The sequence below is a fragment of the Nannospalax galili genome, unplaced genomic scaffold (genome assembly GCF_000622305.1).
Source record: "Nannospalax galili isolate Female #2095 unplaced genomic scaffold, S.galili_v1.0 scaffold120, whole genome shotgun sequence".
Taxonomy (NCBI): domain Eukaryota; kingdom Metazoa; phylum Chordata; class Mammalia; order Rodentia; family Spalacidae; genus Nannospalax; species Nannospalax galili.
Genome location: NW_008350324.1, coordinates 4,869,508 through 4,888,490, shown reverse-complemented (window position 1 = coordinate 4,888,490; position 18,983 = coordinate 4,869,508). Strand labels below are relative to the sequence as shown.

The window sequence follows — 18,983 nt, the reverse complement described above, 5'->3', positions numbered from 1 at the left end:
AGGTATTTGTGAACTGCCTGCATGGGAATTGAACTTGGATACCTTGGAAGAGCAGCAAGTGCTCTTAACTGCTAAGCCATCTCTGCAGCCCCTTACCTCCCTCCTTCTTTCTCTCATTCTTTCTCTCCTTCCTTCCTTCCTTCCCTCCCTCCCTCCCTCCCTCCTTCACTTCCTTCTTTCCTTCCTTCCTTCCTTCCTTCCTTCCTTCCTTCCTTCCTTCCTGCCTTCCTTCCTTCCTTCCTTCCTTCCTTCCTTCCTGCCTTCCTTCCTTCCTTCCTTCCTTCCTTCCTTCCTGCCTTCCTTCCTTCCTTCCTTCCTTCCTTCCTTCCTGCCTTCCTTCCTTCCTTCCTTCCTTCCTTCCTTCCTGCCTTCCTTCCTTCCTTCCTTCCTTCCTTCCTTCCTGCCTTCCTTCCTTCCTTCCTTCCTTCCTTCCTTCCTGCCTTCCTTCCTTCCTTCCTTCCTTCCTTCCTTCCTGCCTTCCTTCCTTCCTTCCTTCCTTCCTTCCTTCCTGCCTTCCTTCCTTCCTTCCTTCCTTCCTTCCTTCCTGCCTTCCTTCCTTCCTTCCTTCCTTCCTTCCTTCCTGCCTTCCTTCCTTCCTTCCTTCCTTCCTTCCTTCCTGCCTTCCTTCCTTCCTTCCTTCCTTCCTTCCTTCCTGCCTTCCTTCCTTCCTTCCTTCCTTCCTTCCTTCCTGCCTTCCTTCCTTCCTTCCTTCCTTCCTTCCTTCCTTCCTTCCTTCCATTTGAGTATTTCTATAATGATAACCCTTTTGCCACCAATGCTTCACTAATAAATATTTGATTGCCAATATTTATTTATTCTTTTATAAAAGAAATTTTATTTCGTTTTGCTCAGTTTAAAAAATAATGTTCTCCAAAGTTTTAAAATGTTTTGTTTTTATATCAGTACATACTCTTGGCTTTTTAACACATTTGCTGTGGATTTTGTTGTTGTTTGTTTTGTTTATTTTGTTTCTGAAATAGGATCTCCCTGTAGTCCCAGTTAACCCTGAACTCCTTATGTATAGATTGACCTCGGTCTCATAGAGATCATCTTTCCTTTGCCTCCTGAGTGCTGAGATTAAAGGCATGGGCCACTATGCCTGGCTTTTTTCTTGACATACAAAATATATTCTGAATTCAGATGTTACTTCCAAATTAAATTTAGTAGTTTGAGGATTTTACTGACCTCACTGATCTTACCCCTATATTGCCTTTCTGTAACCCTATATTGCTCCTTCTTAAAGCCATAATTATTTTTTTTTGCTTTATCACAGGTGGTGCATGTATGTAAGTCCCAGAATAATAAGACTTCACATTACTGAAAACAGTTTGATTTTTTTTTTCTAGGACTTTTTTTCTTTTCTTTCTCATCTGTTCTCTCTCTCTCTTTTTGAGACAGGGTCTCATATACTCTAGGCTGGCCTTGAACTTACTTTTTAGCTGAGGGTTACCTTGAACTTCTGGTCCCTCCTACCTTCACCTCCCAAGTGTTGTGATTACAGGTGTGTATCACCACTCCTGTTTTTTTTTTGTTTGTTTGTTTGTTTGTTTTTGTACCTGAAACATGTGCATGTTAGGCAAGCGCTCACCTGGCTGAGCCACATCCCCAGCCTGTTTGTTTTTGAGAGGCCTCAAACTTTGGAGGATGATCTTGATGTTGAATTCCTTCTCCTATCTCTATCTTCCAAGTGCAGGGATTATAGGTATGTGTCATCTGCACAGCCTACCCTTTTTTGTGGCCATGTGTCAGCCCATCTTTTATATACCATTAACAACATAAAAGGGAAAAAGTGAGTTGGCTTTCAAGGAAAATGGAAAATAATAAGGTCACATCTGTAGCCTACAAATTCTCTGCAGAGTTCAGACTGTTGTGGTAAAATTGCCATGCTCTAAGTCAGAGTGTTGGAGATTCCTGGCAGCCGAAACTGTGTCCTAGTAACTGGTCTGCTTCTTGACCTGTTCTATCCCTATCCCTCTCATCTAGTTTTTTAAAAATTACCCTTTAAGGTAGGAGCTAGGGCTGAAAACAGAAAAGCCATCACAGGATAATTGGAAACATATCTTCATGATAATTTCTATCTCCTGAGCCGAGGGACCATTCTGGCTGCCACTGCTTTGGAGCAGTCTGGAGTAGGAAGGTAGAGACAGGGAACCCAGGAGAGGCTAGGGCACTGAGGGGAGCTCCTGTGACAGAGTTGCAGCAGTGCAGGTGGTTGGGACCTGGAACAGTTTTGCACTAGAACTAATGTGTTTTTGGTATGACAGAGCTGGGGCTGGGTTGAGATAACATTTGCCTTGAGATAGCAGTTGTTGGAAGGATGCTGTTGATTAGTAGGAGGAAGAGCCTGAGCCTGGAGGGAGCAAACTATGGAGGCCATTAGCTTTTACCTGGGACTTTTTGTTGTTGCTATTATATACCTCTTCAGTGTTCTGGTCTCCCTGTGTTTTTCTCAGGAAAGCTTCCCCTGTTCCCTGTCTCCATTGCTAGCTGGGTATTTCCCGTTGTACAAATATACAGGAGTTTGTTAATAATCCATATGGCTATTGGTTTAAGGCATAGACACAGATGACAGATTCGTTGGAGGAGAGAAATACTTTACTCAGATGCAGCTGCTGAAGGAACAAGAGGTGTATTTTGATACTGTGCTTGTCTGTCTGCCATGTGCTATTATTTAGGGAAGTGACAAACACAGCTGAGGCCCCAGGACAGGTTCTGTTTCATTCACTGGAGCTCTAGAATGCCGCAGAGAACCTGTATACAGTAGGCATCAAATTTTTATGGGTGTGTGAACTTGAGCTATTTTCAGAAGGCTGTGTTGAATTCAAACCCTTGGTGTAGACTGAACAGAGAAGAGCTGTTGGTGTTTCAGTAGTCCAGAGGCATGTTCTGGCCTTGGCTTTGTGCCAGTTTGCTTTCTTTCACCTAGAGTCCCTGTTTGAACCCTGGTGGTCCCTCAGCTTAGTCTTTGAGATCCCCAAATGAGTGTGCTCCAGGAGTTCTGATTCAGGCTCATAGTGTTTTGAGCCTTTTGTTTTTGATTAAAAAGAAAGCTATGGGACTGGAGTGATGGCTCAGCAGTTAAGAGCACTGACTGCTCTTGCAGAGGACTTGGTTTCGATTCCCAGCACCTACATGGCAGCTATGAACCATCCTTAACTCCAGTTTCAGAGGAATCTGAGGCCCTCTTCTGACCTCCGTGGCATTGCATGACATGGGTGTACTCACATACATGCTGGCAATGCATTCATAAACATAAAATAAAAATAATAAATATTTTTAAAAATCTACCACAAATGACAGAAAACAAAACAAAAAACAGCCCCCCCCCCCAAAACAACAAACAAAACCCCTGAGCAAAATCACACACCTGATTTATAGAGGTTATTTTTTTCTAGTGTTTAAAGCTCATTTCTCTTAGCAATTTCAGTTTTCTAGAATTGTAGCCTCTCCTCAAGGCTCCAAACCTCTCTCCTCTGAGGAGCCAGTTTAGTTTGTGTGAGCTCTGCAGACATTTCTCAGTGGCCACAGCCCTGTCCCAATCTCACCTTCAGCTCTGCTACCCATGTAGCTGGGAAGAGCCTGAGGGCTTTCAACCCACAGCTCTCCTTGATTTCTCTAAAGTGATTACATCTTGCTTAGGGGAGCTGTAATTCTCCTTTGAGATGGTTAGGTTTTATGGAAACAACTCTGAACTGCACCCCAGAGTCATGTTTAGAATAATAATTCTTGCTGGTAATCTCTGGAGGACACCTTCCCCTGGTAACTGAGCAATCCATAGTGAAGGAGAGCTTCCAGCTTCAAATGCTCCAGGTGGCAGGCTTGTGACAGAACCAGAACCTTCCATGGAGGCCCCAGCTCCAATGTGCTTAAGAGAAGAGCCCTGCCTTCTCAGGGCAGAGCAGTACCAGTGGCCTGAGATTTTCCTAGCTCAATGCTCTGTTCTGGAGACATTCCTTTGTTATCTGTACATTATTTCTCGTTTTTGTCCTGCTTCTCCCAGCCTTCCCCCTTCTCCCCATGGTTTTCTCTTCAGGGTTGTTTTCATTGGCTGTGGCTACTGGATGTCTTTACAGATAGTTTGAGAGTACATGCCCTTAGATTCTTTCCCCTTTGCCTGTGGAGCCTGCTTCCTTTACCAAGAGTGACCCAGGGCTTGCAGCCTCTCTTACTTCTCAGGGCTTTCCTTCTTCAGCCTTTAATGTGACTCACCTTGGGGACCGAAATGGCACTTCCTGAAAGACATCCCTGGTTTTGTTTGTTTGTTTGTTTGTTTTGGGGGCTTGAAACATGGTTTCCCTGTGGCCCCAGGTGACCTAGAACTCCTGTGTAGACCAGGATCTCAGAGATCCATCTATTTCCACCTCTCGAATGCTGGGATTAAAGGGGTGGCCCATTATTCCCAGCTTGGCTTCCTTCCTTCCTTCCATCCTCCCTCCTCCCCCGCTTTCTTTCTTAATGTATGTCTGTATGTGAGTGGATCCCACATGTCTGCAGAGGCCAGAAGAGGTACTAGAATTAACAGGTGATTGTGAGCTACCTGATGTAGGTGCTGGGAATGAAACTCTGGTCCTTTATAAGAGCTCTTAACTGCTGAATCCATTTCTCCAGCCTGTAGCTCAAGACAGGGTTTTATATAGTACAAATTTGACCCTGAACTTACTACACAGCTGAGAATGATCTTGAACTCCTGATCCTCCTGCCTCCACCTTGCAAGTACTGAGACCATAGGCATTTATCAATATGCCTGATTTCTTTTGTTTGAGACAGGATCTCTGTATCACAGACTTGTGACATTCCTCTTACTTAGCCTCTTGAGTGCTGGAATTACAGGTGTGAGCCACCATGACCAGTATCACTGGCAATTCTAGAAGCCATTTCCCTAGCCCCCTCCTCATTCCCACATTCTTCTTGCCTTCTCTGACCTGCAGCATGCAGCCCTGTGTTGTTTCTCTCTCTTTCTTATGACCGTCCTGCTGTTTCTTGCATTCTTCTCTTGCCCCTTTGACTTCTTTAGGACATGGCCACTTGTTTTCTGGGGACATCCATCCGTCCTCATCCTGCCCTATCACCTCCAGGTTCACTTTGCCTTGGAGCTCTGACTTCATGGTTTGACTGGTATAACTCACTCTTACCCATCATTTCTCTTTGGACTTATGCCTGCCAAGTAAGTCATTTTCCTCTTCATATTCAGTGTCCCTTTTACTTTGTGTCTTTAGAGAGCATGCATTTATTCTGGAGATGAAGTCTGGGCCCTCAGTGTTCCTTGAAACAGATTCCTCCTTTGTCTTCCATGTCTGGATGTTGGCCAAGTCCTCCTGACTTTTCCTCCTTGTGTCTGTGTGGTCTTGGGAGGGAAGGAGGCTGGCCTTTCCACTGTTTGTCCTGCTGCATGTTGGGCTGGGTGGGCATCCAGTTGCATTGCCATATTCTCTAGAGAGATCAAAGCACCTGTCCAGGATGGCTCAGCTGGGCAGAGAGTAGAGACAGGATTCTAGCCTGGTGGTAGGGATTCAGGCCTTCTCTGCCTTGGAAGACTTGAGCTCCTCTTCCACTCCAGCCTCTGCATTCACCCTTTGTGCTAATCTCTGAGCATCTCTTATGCCCCTTTCTACTCAAGAACTTTCAGTGCCTCCCTGTTTTCTCCTGGAAGCATGGCATTTTCCTTTTGAAGACTAAGAACCCAACTCTCAAAAAAAATTCAGAAAGTTGTCCTCAGGAATGAGGCTGGCAGATAGTTTGAACTTGGGAACTTCTGGCTCCATGTTCCATTCTATATCTGCCATGTCATGCTTTCTTTCATCAGCCAGAGATCATTCTGCCTGGTCCTCTAGGCCTTTTACTACTTCCTAGTACACAGCATCCAGACTAGCTGTCCAGTCTCCTTCCTCTGCCCTTCCTACTGTAGAATAGCCAGTGGCCCCTTTATTCCTGCATAGACCTTAGGGCTTGTTCAGGAAGAGCTGTCCCAAACTCAGCATAGAAGAATGAAGCGTTGACTTTCACAAAGTGTTTTGAGGCTTAATAGTTTGATGCTGTCTTGCTCTGGCCCTGGCTCTGTGTTGACTCCTGCTGTCTGGTGTACTTAGCTTCTCTTGGGTTCTTTTTGAGAGCTCATGGTTTGGTACAATCTGTTGGTTGTAATTCTTCATCCCAGTTTTGCTTTTTCTTCTGTCTCTGCCTTGTCCTTTGCATACCTGCAGAGGCCCAGTGCATTTGGTGATGGAGACTCAGTGACATTCAGGCCCACAGGTCATTAGCAGCTTCCTTTATCCCAGAGACTGCTAGTAAGGGGATACTATAGAAGATAAACTCTGGTGGGACTTGTCCTCCTTGAGGGCAGGACTGCTGGATATACTCTGACTCTGTAGCCGTTAGCCTGGTATCCAGAAGGAAGTGCCTCTTGGCAGAGGCTAGCTGCTGATCTCAGGTACAGCAGGATTCCTCTGGGGATAGAGAATAGACAATTCTAACTTGAGTTCTTCTCATTCTCAGTCTTTTATTGAGCAGGTGACTGCCCTCAATGTGGGAATAAGATGGGCATGGCTGTTTGGGCCCTGGGCATGCTTGGGGATGGGCATTGGAGGGGATACTGGGGACATGTATCATTAGGCATTTCTCATCCCTGATGGCTGCTAGCCACTGGCAGTCAGTACTGAACTGTGCCTAGACACAGGACCTGGGTCTGTTCTCATCCTCTGTGGGGGTCTCCAAGGCACATAGCCTGAGCTGTGACCACAGACTGTCCAACCTCCATATGAAGTGGAAGAGGAAGTTAGGAATTTAATGCAGAGCCCCTGATATGTGGTCCAGTGAAAGGCATGGTGTTATGTGGATGAGGATGCCCCTGACCAGGGACTCAGAACATAGTCTCCCTAAATGTTTCTCCGTGTGAGCTCATTCTTGGTGATATTCCATTATAGCAGTTAAGATGAACGGGGGGCGGGGGGCTGGGGGCCCCACCTTTTACAGAGGTGGTTATGACTGAAATGTCACATATAGTTTGGTTCATAGGTGAAGGCTGCAGTGCTTTACTGCCAAATTTTTCTGAAGTGAAGCTGCTGATTCTGAACCCCCCTCCCCTTTGCACCTCTGCTGATACCTTTCCACTTCCTCACCTTGGTTGATTTTGAAATGAGAAATTCAGCTCAGTGCTTGAACTTCTATTTGAATGTCACCCTGATGACCTGTATAAACTTCAAAATGGAGCTTGTTTCTCAGCACCACTACATGTCTGCTATGGCTAGTCATGGCTCCGGGGAATGCCAGCTCCCAGAAGGGACATGCCTTTAATTATTTAATCTGAGCTCTTAAAAAACTTGAACAGGAATTGCACTGTCCAAGTTCTGCATGCATTGTGCTTTTTTTTCCTTTCAGTCTTTTTGAGACAGGGTTTCCCTGTAGCCCCAGCTGGCCTAGAACTCAATATATAGACCATGCTGGCCTTGAATTCACAGAGATCTGCCTGCCTCTGCCTCCCAAGTCATGAGATTTAAGACATGCGCCACCATGCCCGGTCATGCATTGTGCTTTCTTTCTGCTCAGGTCCCTGCCAGTGAGACACTTCTGTTATGAGTCCTGTGTCAGGCATTTTGGAGCAGAAAGTCAAAAACTCATTTCAAGTCCTGACTTTTACACCTGTCTTTGAAATTCAGATAAATGAAATGGAAGTAACATGGGACTGTTGTTTGTGAAATATTGATTCTGTCTGTTGCAGAAATCTTCAAAGGGTAGCTGTGTTGGCATTTTCTATAGGAAAACAATTTTTCATCTTAGCCTGCTTTTTACTTCTTGGCTTGCCTGTTTGTGATTTCCTATTAAAAACTAGTTTAGGGACTCAGTGGCAGATCATTTACCTAGCATGTACTAGAGACCTGGGTTCCATCCTCAGCACCACAAAACCAACAAGCAAGGCTTGCTGGCAACTAATGAAAAGACACTTTCTGTAATTTTGAAAATGAAAACTACTCCCTGACTGTGCCTCAGGCTGGCTTGTTCCCTTCTAAGCTGCTGTCTGCTTACTTCCTCTAGTCCCTTCCATCTGGATCAGTATTACTGTGACTGCTGGTTTAATCTCTTTCTTTTATGGTGTCTCCCCTTCTTCCCCCGCCCCACAGAGCTCTCCAACACTCACTTTTGGATCATTCTCCTAGGCTTGGCTTCTTGCATCTTGGCCAGGTTTCAGGAGTGTAGGACAGTGTGGTTCTGTGTGACATGGCTGCCACTGAGGTGCTGACTTGGGTTTGACATAAGACCCTGAAGCTGTGCTAACAGAGTCGCCTGCCATCCAGTGGCACCAAACCACTTCTGCCTCGTCCAGTATCCTTAGTCTAGACTGACTGGTTTGCAAGCCCTAGGGATGCTCCTGTCTCTGCCTCCCTAGCATTGGGATTACAGAGGTGCCGCACCATATCTGCCTTTTTTAAAAAATATGTCATTGCTGGGGTTCAAACTCAGATCCTCAACATAGCAGGCACTTTTACCCAATAAACCATCTCCCCAATCTCATCCACATTCTAGAACTGCTACACAGCTTGCTTGCAATTAACCAGTGGTGGAAGGACTGTTTGCACATCCTACACCAGTGCTCACTAGTGTTTGTCCTTAACCATCATTTCCAAAATGCCTTTCTTTTTATTTTTTTAAAATGTTTTATTTATTATTTTTATTTTATGTGTATGAGTGTATTGCCTACATATATGTGAGTGCACCCGTGTCATGCTATGCTGCAGAGGTCAGAGGAGGGCTTCAGATTCCCCTGGAACTGGAGTTCAGGATGGTTCACAGCTGCCATGTGGGTACTGGAAATTGAGCACAGGTCCTCTGCAAGAGCAGTCAGTGCTCTTAACCACTCAGCCATCTCTCCAGCCCCAGGCCTTTCGTTTTATATGTGTTGTAGAAAATTTAGGGGAAAAACGGTATAAGAAAACAGGCAAAACAGACTGATCAAACAAAAAACTGAAAAACAAGGCAAAAATCTCAGAACTCCACTGCTCTGAAAGACAAATCCCTGCTTCCTTTCTGGTGTGTGTGCTGCTGCCATTTCTCATATACATGAGTTAAATGCAAATATGCCTCATACCACATGCTGTGGGAATTTTACCTTCACCCACTCTATTCCTCTTTCTAGGCATTAAATAGTCTCCTAGAATGTCTTTGTAGATGACTGCGGAGCCAGTGTATTCTTTATGTGAGTGAATGGTAGTGTTTGTTGCTGTGTGGCCCAGGCTGGCCTTCAACTTGTGATCTTACTGCCTTAGCCTCCCGAGTGCTGGAATTACAGAGATGTACCTTTGCTCCTCGATGGGTGGTGGTTATACAGGGAGCCCTTTCTTGTTGGCATGAATGACTTCCATTGCTTTTGCCAGTATTGTTGATGTGGTGTGGAAATGGGCATTTTTATACCTATCACCTTGATTCCGAGCACTCCTGAGGATGAACCTTTACAGCAGAGTACTTTTCCCTCTTCTTGGCCTCCCTCTCCTTTCTCCCTCCTTCCCATTCCTTTTTTCCTTTTTCTTGGCACTTTTTATATTTATTTTTATATTTTACACTTGTTTATTTGTGTTATGGGGTGTGTGTGTGTGTATCTGTGTGTGCATGTACATGCCATGGTGTACATTTGGAAGTCAGAGGATAACTTGGTGGAGTCAGTTCTCTCCTACCACGTTGGCCTTGGGCATTGAACTCAGGTTGTCAGACTTAGCAACTAGTGCCTTTACTTTCACTGGCTCCTTTTGGGGCACTCTTTTGGAGACAGGATCTCCCTATGTAGCCTTGATTGGCTTGAAACCCACCATGTATACCAAGTTGACCTTGAACTCACAGAGGTTTGCCTGCCTCTGCCACTGCTGGGATTAAAGGCATGTGCCACTTGCCAGGCTTTTTGAGCATTTTTGATACATAATACTTTTTTTTCTTTCTAGACACTACAACAACAGGAGTGCAAACTTCTCTACAGCCGCAAAGAAGGTCAGAGGCAAGAAAATAAAAACAAAAACAGATACAAAAACATCCTACCCTGTAAGTATTGATCTGCTGCCTCTGGAGCAGTCATTGTGCCTTGGGGGGGGGGTGCACATTCTCATTAACAGATTATAAGCCTTAGTCTGTTAAATTATGAGCAGTTCCTAAAATAATCAACTGTAGTAGGGGATGGATGCCCTCATTTCCTGAGTTTCTGGGATCCTGATTGCCAAGGAAGATTGCCAGTAGGAGGCTTCTCTGCGGTCACCTGTAGTCAGTTTCTGGTCTGCCTACCTTTAATAACCTCAAGGCTCATTGCGACTCAGTGTCAGGGCATTGCACATCAGGGTCTGAAAGTTCTGTCTTTGATCTCATTTCACAGCCCTTGAGTCAGGAGGGGTAGACGTACCTTTCTGGAGCTCCATTCTCTCATTTGGGGAATGGAGAACCTATTGGGTTTATCTACCTGCGCTGCTGATTGATCTCCTGGCTGAGCTACTGGAGATAAGGATGCACAACTGCCTTTCCCTCAGAAGAGGAACTTGTGACTATGCATAAAGCTGGCCTACTTTAACATACACATACTAGCCCCAGATCCCAAATGAACCATAGGGGTGCGGGGGATATCAAGGGGTGGGCTAAATGTCAGAAAGGATAGAGGCCTTCATTGAAGATCCTATCACTACACAAGTCAGAGTTGGCTTCTCTGTTGCTCTGTATATTGATGTGATCAAACCCATACCTAATGTGGACGCAAAGCAGGCTTTTTGTTTTGTTTTGTTTTGTTTTGTTTTGTTTTGAGTGCTAGGGATTAAAGCTAAGGTCTCTTACATGCTAGGAAAGCGCTATATCAAGTGCCTTCTTTATACATTTATTTATTCCTTCATTTAACTTGAATGTATGTTTGTGTGTATATGTGTGTGTAGTCTAGAAGATAAACTTGGGTGCCATCTGCCTTATTTTTTGAGACAGGGTCGCCCATTAACCCAAAACTGACCTGTCTAGAAGGGCTGGCTGGTCAGAGAGTACCAGGTCAGCCTGTCTTCACTTGTCAGGACTGGAATTACAAACACAAGCTGCAGTGCCCAGTTCTTTAAAGTTGGTTCTAGGCATCAAACTTGGGTCTTCATGCTTGGACGGCAGGCACATAGCAACAGAGCTATCTCCCTAACCCTCTTTTTACTTTTTATTTTGAGAGGGTCTCATTAGGTTGCCCAGACTGGTCTTGAACTCACTTGATAGCTCAGGCAAGTCTTAAACTTGAGGTCCTCCTGCTTCAACCTCCTGAGTGGCTGGGACTACACACATGTACCACCAGACCCAGTCTTTGTCTTTGTCTTTGTCTTTGTCTTTGTCTTTGTCTTTGTCTTGTCTTGTCTTTCTTGTCTGTCTTGCCTTGTCATGTCTGTCTTGTCTTGTCTGTCTTTTCGAGACAGGATCTCCCTGTAGCCCCAGCTTGCCTGGTATTTGCACTCACTATATAGACCAGGCTAGCCTCAATCCCATAGAAATCTGCCTGCCTCTGCCTCCAAGTGCTGGGATTAAAGGCTGCACCACCACACCTGGTTTAAAGCAGGCGCTCTTACTCTTCTTATTTCATGAACTGACTGAGCAAAGTTGTAAGTGGGAGTCAGTGGGAGAACCTGCACCTGAGGCCTTGTTCTTGGCACCCTTTGCTGACAGGGTGGGCTCTACAGGACTGTGCATGGGGGAAGGGAACATGGGAACATCCAGAACTTTGGCTTAAATATATCCTTTATTAAAAGAAGAGAAAGAAACCGAACATGGTAGTGCATGCCTTTAATTCCAGCACTCAGGAGGCAGAGGCAGGAGGATCTCTGTGAGATCGAGGCCAGCCCGGTCTACATAGTAAGTTCCAGGCCAGCTGGGGCTACAGGGAGACTGTGTCCCCAAAAGACCACCCTTCCCCCCCCAAAAAAAAGAGAAAGAAATTATCTAAATCTGATATATAGGTTGATGACACTAAATGTATAATCTATTCAGTTAACTTAGAAATAAGGCTTGTTGTTGGGCTGGAGAGATGGTTCAGTGGTTAAGAACACTGGCTGTTCTTGCAGAAGACCCAGGTTTGAATCCCAGGACCCACATGGCAGCTAAGAACTGCCTGTAACTCCAGTTCCAGGGGATCCGACAGCCTCTTCTGACCTCCCTAGGCATTGCACGACACAGGTGCACTTACCTACATCATGCAGACAATACACACATACACATAAAATAAAAATAATAAATAAAATTTGAAAAAAAGAAATAAGGCTTGTTTAGAGAAGAGAGGAGGGGCACAAACTTCAGTGTTCAAGGATTTGGTTGCTGGGATGATGGAGCAAAGTTGGAGAGCATTGCTCTCGTGGCTCAGCTGGTCAGAACCATTTCTTAAGTTATTGTAAATGCACTGTGTTTCTCTCTCTCTCTCTCTCTCTCTCTCTCTCTCTCTCTCTCTCTCCACAGTATATGTGCATGTCACATCCACATGGCTATCTGGTTTGTGTGGGTGAGGATGAGAGGGTGTGGAAGGTGGCTTATATAAGAATGACAACCTAGAGTTTACAGAACAGCACTTGGGGCTGTAGCAGGATGCTTGGAAAGTCTCCTTCCTTCTATTTCCAAGTTATCTCTTGGGCTCAGCACTCTTGTCCTCACTGTGAAATGTGGGAGGTTGGAAAAGATGAGGGAGCAATTGTTGACAGTTTCTAAAATAATTATATCTGATGTCTGTTAAAGATCCTAATCAGGTGTTTTCTCTGATTCTTTTCTTTCTTTCTTTTTTTGAGACAGGGTCTTCTTATAGCCCCAACTGGTCTGGAACTTGCTATATAGACCAGGCTGGCATTGAACTCACAGAGATCTGCCTGCCTCTGCCCCTGGATCAAAGCCATGCACCACCACACCAGTTTTTTTTTTTTTTTTTTGGTCTTTTTTTTGAGACAGGGTCTCCCTGTAGCCCCAGCTGTCCTAGAACTCACTATGTAGACCAGGCTGGCCTTGAACTCACAGAGATCCACCTGCCTCTGCCTCCCGAGTGCTGGGATTAAAGGCGTGCGCCACCACATCTGGCTTTTTTTTTTTTTTTTTTTAATGTTGGTAATTGAACCCAAGGCTTAGGCAAGTGCTCTACTTCTGAGCTTCCTCTATAGCCCTTTAAAAAAATTAAAGACTGGTGCTGCTAGTGTTCCCACAAACATGGTGAACGTTCCTAAAACCCTCTGAGCTTTCTGCAAGAAATGTGGCAAGCACCAGCCCCACAAAGTGACACAGTACAGGAAAGGATTCCCTGTATGCCAGGGAAAGCAGCATTATGACAGGAAACAGTGGCTACAGTGGGCATACTAAGCCTATTTTCCACAAAAAGGCTAAAACTACAGAGAAGATTGTGTTCAGTCTTGAGTGTGTGGAGCCCAACTGCAGATCTAAGAGAATGCTGACTATTAAGAGGTGCAAGCATTTTGAACTGGGAGGAGACAAGAAGAGAAAGGGCCAAGTGATCCAGTTCTAAGCCGATTTTATAATGAAGCTAAAATCATGAGTTACTTTAAAAAAATTTAAAGACTATTTTATTAATATTTTAAAAATTCTGTGTATATGTATGTAGGTTCATGCATGTGAGTACAGCGTCCACGAAGACCTAAAGAGTGTTTTGAATCCCCTGCAGCTGGAGTTATAGGCAGTTGTGAGCTGCCTGATGTGGGTGCTGGGTATCAAACTTGGGTCCTCTGGAAGACTAACACATGTTCTTCATGGCTAAGCCATCTCTAGCCCCCTCTTTAAAATTTTTTATTTTGAAACCATTTCTCTAAGTTGCCCAGGAGTATATAGCCTAAGTAGGCCCTGAACTCGTGATTCTTGTTTCAGGCTTCTGAGTAGCTGAGATTATAGGCCTGAACCATTGTATGAGGCTCATACTATATTTCTTTAAAGATGAGAATCTAGGTAGAAGAAAAGATTCTGTTAAAAAACATATACTAATTCCCACTGTAAAATAGAGCCCCGTAGATTCTTATGTCAATAACATGTTTTTGTACAGAATTTAGGTAATTGATACTTTATGAATCTTATCTAACAGATACTATATTTTATTCTGTGTCCTTTAAGAGACTTTTTATTATGGGAAATTTGAAATATATTAAAAAATAGACAGAACCTGCATGTGCCTGCCCATCACCCAGCATCAGCAGTGAACAGCTCCTGTGCAGTCCTGTTGTATCTATATTCTGATCCATTTCTCTCTCCCCAAGTTATTTTGAAGATCTTAGACATCATTAGTCATACTTTAATCTTCTTTATAAAATGAGCCAGCTGGGAATATAGTTCAGGGATACAGTGTTTGCCTAGCATGTGCAAGGCCCTGGGTTCAATCTCTATTACTACCCAAACCCAAAATATACAGGAGGAAAAAGAAACAGGAACGAAAACCTTTGGCTTGAAATAATTTTGAACTCATGAGAAATTTTGAAGTTAAGCTGGGTGTGGTGGCGCATGCCTTTAGTCCCAGCACTCGAGAGGCAGAGGCAGGTGGATCTCTGGGAGTTCAAGGCCAGCCTGGTCTACCTAGTGAGTTCTAGGTCAGCTAGGGCTATAGGGAGACAAAGATCAAAAAAAGAAGTTATAAAATTAGTATAGAAGGTTCTCATCCACTCCACAACTGCCTCCCCCTTGATAAGATCCTATACCCATAGCACATCATCCATGATGAGACCCCACACCCACAGTGTATCACCTGCAATGAGGGGAACCCCTCTCCCTCAGTGCACACAGTGCACCTGTGATGAGATCAAAACAAGGAATTTCAGAGAAAGCAAAATGGTGCATCATGTCCCATTCAGATTATATGGGTGCTGACTGGAGGTTAAATTATTATTATTATTATTAAAAAAAAAAAAAAACTCACTATGTAGACCAGGCTGGCCTTGAACTCAGAGATATGGCCTGCCTCTACCTCCTGAGTGCTGGGATAAAAGGCATGCACTACTACACCCAGCCTTTTTTTTAGAGGCTAAATTATTTAATGTGATTTTATTGTTAAATTTGACTGGCTTGAGGATGAGCTGATTTGTGTTGAAGCTCTGAGGACTGATGTAGTTCTGGTCTCTTTCTCTTCAGTTGATCATACCAGGGTTGTCCTGCATGATGGGGATCCTAATGAGCCAGTTTCCGATTACATCAACGCAAATATCATCATGGTAAACTTGACTTTAACAATGTTTTCTGACCAGATGTTGCTAGCCTGTTTCTGATATGAAATTCTCATGTACTGAAAGCATGTTTCAGATGTTTGAAGGATTTTCTCCCTAAATTTCTAGCCTGAATTTGAAACCAAGTGCAACAATTCAAAGCCCAAAAAGAGTTACATTGCTACACAAGGCTGCCTGCAAAATACGGTGAATGACTTCTGGCGGATGGTGTTCCAGGAGAACTCCCGAGTCATTGTTATGACCACAAAGGAGGTGGAAAGAGGAAAGGTACACTCTATTATCTTTCCTGATTCCCCCCGCCCCCTTTGAATCTCAACTTGTTGTGCTAAGTGCTCTGCCACTGTTCCCCAGATCCCGATAGATTATATATATATTTTTCCAAAATATAAGATACAAGCCTGGCCCCTCTCCTGTCCTGGTAGTGACTAGTGAATCACTATTCCAGGTGCAGTGCCACTACCCAGTCAAAAATGTAACATCTCTGGCCTGGGGACCCTGGGGACCCTCTTGAAAAAATATTTTAAAAATACTAGATGTGTCAGGTGGGTCTAGCTGACCCTCTGGAAAAAAAGAAGTTTGACTAGATGTGCCTCAGTATAGCTGTCTCTTCTTCATCTCTTTTCTCCTCACCTTCCTTACCATCCTCCTCTTCCTTTTCTTTTCTGGATTTTATTAAAGATAGGATCTCATGTAGCCCAGGCTAGTCTCAAACTCTATAGAGAAGTCTGAATTTCTGACACTGCCACCTCTGCTTTCCAAGTGCTGGGATTACAGGTGAGCATTACCACACATGTTCCAGTGGAATTGCAGGTTTATATTTTTCTTTAAATTTTATTATTGTTCACTTTAAATTATTTTAAAAATATGTACCCCACCTAGTCCCACTTGTGTCATTCCTTGGCCCACCAAGGCATTGTTCATTTAAGTTCTTTCCCTCTGCGTTGGACCTTTTGTTCACTTAATCATTTCTTCTATGGTGTGTAATCTGCTGTTAGACCTGGCTGGTATATTTTCATAGCAGACTTTGTAGGCTTCATTCCTAGACATTTTGCCTGGGTCTTTTTGATATCTTCTCTGTCTCTTTGACACGTGTGACATGTCCTGTGCACTTTGAACATATTATTTATAATCACTGTTTCAATGTCCTTGTCTACTAGTTCTATCATTGGTGTCACATACTTTCTTCAGTGTGCTAGGTAAGGTAGAAAAGAAGGGAAGATCTGCCCTGGTACCCTGCTGGGTATAGAAGCAGAAGTTGGAAGAGGGCTGGAAGCAGGCCTCCTGGGACCTGCAGATGCTGAATGTATGGATAACCACAGCGCATGTACACTGTACTGACATAATGTATAAACACTAGAAGATTAGTTTGAATTATCCAAACAGTGCATTCCGGGAGCTATTGAAGCACAATATAGTGAAGGTTAAAGTTGCCCTTGTCACCACCTGTCCTCTCCTCCAGCATAGAAATCCTGCTGTCACTTTTGTGTTATCTTGGCCTGAGTATGTTTCTATTCCTATAGATGTTTATTGTCCTTCTTCTTCCCTCCCTCTTCTTCCTCTTTTCTCTTCCTCCTCCTCCTTCCTTTCTCTTCTTCATTCTCTCCTTCCCTCTCCCTCCCTCCTTCTGTTCTTTCCTTTTCATTTCTTTTTTCTTATTGTCTGTTTGACTTTCTTGTGCTAGGGCTGCAACCTAGAACCTCCCATGTGCTACAAACCTGCTCTACCACTAAGCTCTACTTCCAGCTGTGATTTTGTACAGTAGCTGTATCCTGTATCTTGGTTGTGCCCCTATTAGATGTGTGTTCTGTCTTCTACTGTCAGTACACATTGGCCTTGTGTTCTGTGCTGTGAATGAGCCATGATTCATGTAGCCGCTACAGTGTAGATGGACACTAAAGTGTTCTGGGTTTTGCTCTTTCAAACAGTACTCAACTGAATAGTCTTGTTCTTGCTTTCGTTTCTTCATAGTCTTATGGTAGATGTTTGTCTATGTTAGGTATCAGGAATTGTTGGATCTCTTCTTGTTGCATTATTACTTTAATCAACTGCCTAGCAGCCCTCTAGAACTGTCAACTCCGTTTTACTCCTCCAGCAGTGTAACCTTGAACTGAGCTCCCCAGGCTCTTCAGGATACTCTTAGTTTTTAGAAATTGTAACATGCCACATCTCCAGGAAAGCAGACTGTGTTATCTTTGCATATTATCTCAAAGTGAGCCCAAATTGTAGGTTTTATTTTATTTTGTTTATTTATTTTTATTTATTTCTTTTTTTGGTCTTTTTGAGATAGAATCTCTCTGCAGCCCCAGCTGGTCTGGAACTTGCCATGTAGACCAGGTTGGCCTTGAGCTCACAGAGATCCATCTGCCTCAGCCTCCCAAGTGCCATCACACCTAGCTAGTTTTGCCCACATATATTTATATGAGCTATGTGTATGTCTGGTGCCTGAGGAAGCCAGGGAGGGTACCAAATCCCTTAGAACTGGAGTTACAAGTGGTTGTGAGCCACCATGTGGGTGCTGGGAACCAAACTTCATCTTCTGCAAGTGCTCTTAATCTTGGAGCCATCTCTCCAGCCCCAACTTGTAAGTTTTTAATATGGAAATGCCTTGGTTTTGATTTGTGTTCTAGTTAAACTTCTTGTTTAGAAGTCCTTTAATTGGTTTATATAAGAGCAGTCACATCTAGAAGTTAACCTGAGACAGAGGAGACACTTGGACTTCGAGCCTTCCAGAGAACTGTACATACCTAGCTGTGAGGGGCAGGCTGGCTATACTCCTGGCTAGTACATTTATGCATGTCTTTAGTCCAGGCTAGATACTGTAGGACAGACACTTTGCTAGCAGTGAGGCTCCAGCAGTGACACTGGATGTTCTTGAGTTCCTGGGCTAGTTACAGCATCTTCCAGTTCCTGCTTCTAGCAGGTGTCACTGCTCTGCCATGTTGAGGAAGATCAAAGCTCTCTTTACTTCCTGCTTGATGGGAGGAGGTGTAGGAGGCCTCCTTTCATAGAGAATGTGGGCCTTGACAAGAGATCTTGTGCAGCTTCAAAGGAATCAGTATCAGTCGGTTGAAAGAGCTATTGGAAGCTCCCAGAGCAGGCAGGGGTTTGGCCAAATGTCTTGGTCTGAGACTTACTTCCTTGGTTCAGTCTCTGTGTCCTTTTTCTTCTTCACATTGGGAGTGCAGATGGGATGGCACCCTGGACTTTTAAAAAGTGTCTTCGCAGCTGCTGTGGCATGCTGGTGGTGTCCCCCACTGCATAGGAGGAAAATGCCATGTGTTCCTGTCAGAGACAGCATTTGGGAAACAGGGAAGGGGGCAGCAGTAGTTTGCAGCTGTTCAGAGTCCACTGACAGGTTCTTTTCCAAGTCATCATTTAATTTTGTGTTCTCTGTTGAGGTCTCTGTAGTGGTCCTCTGAATTGATTAGTCAGAAGCGGCACTGAGTTCAGCTAGAGGGTTTGTTTGGGGACAATACAAATTATATCAGATTGTCAAATACTGGAGACAGAGTTGAATTTAGACTAAGAAGAGACTACACTCCTCCATCAGACGCTCTTTATGCCACATTTGTTTTTTCCTGGTTTTTCTCTATAAATTGCTCTGTATTCTTAGTTACAAGGTAAATTTCTCTTGCTGATGTCTGTATATTGGTGGTTTTAGAAAATGAGTGTTGTGGGTGACTGCTTCCAGAAGAAAATAAGCAAAAGAACATTCTCTGCTCTGGCTGCATCATTAAGTAGATACATGCTCATCTCACTGGAGCCATATCACTTCCCTTTTGGCAATAGGAACAATTTCCTTCCTTTCATCAT

The 18,983-nt window shown here is 44.1% G+C and overlaps 1 protein-coding gene and 1 pseudogene across 3 annotated transcripts in view; both read left to right on the top strand.

Moving 5' to 3' along the window:
* The window catches only part of Ptpn11 (protein tyrosine phosphatase non-receptor type 11), a 91,142-nt gene that overhangs the window by 42,661 nt on the left and 29,498 nt on the right, over positions 1-18,983 (top strand). For all 3 annotated transcript variants that reach the window (XM_029570563.1, XM_008847504.3, XM_017801764.2), the window contains exons 7-9: positions 9,924-10,020; positions 15,079-15,158; positions 15,279-15,437. In XM_029570563.1, the coding sequence (XP_029426423.1) occupies positions 9,924-10,020; positions 15,079-15,158; positions 15,279-15,437 (336 nt within the window). The remainder of the gene's footprint in view (positions 1-9,923; positions 10,021-15,078; positions 15,159-15,278; positions 15,438-18,983) is intronic.
* Positions 13,162-13,474, top strand: LOC103745557 (annotated as a pseudogene).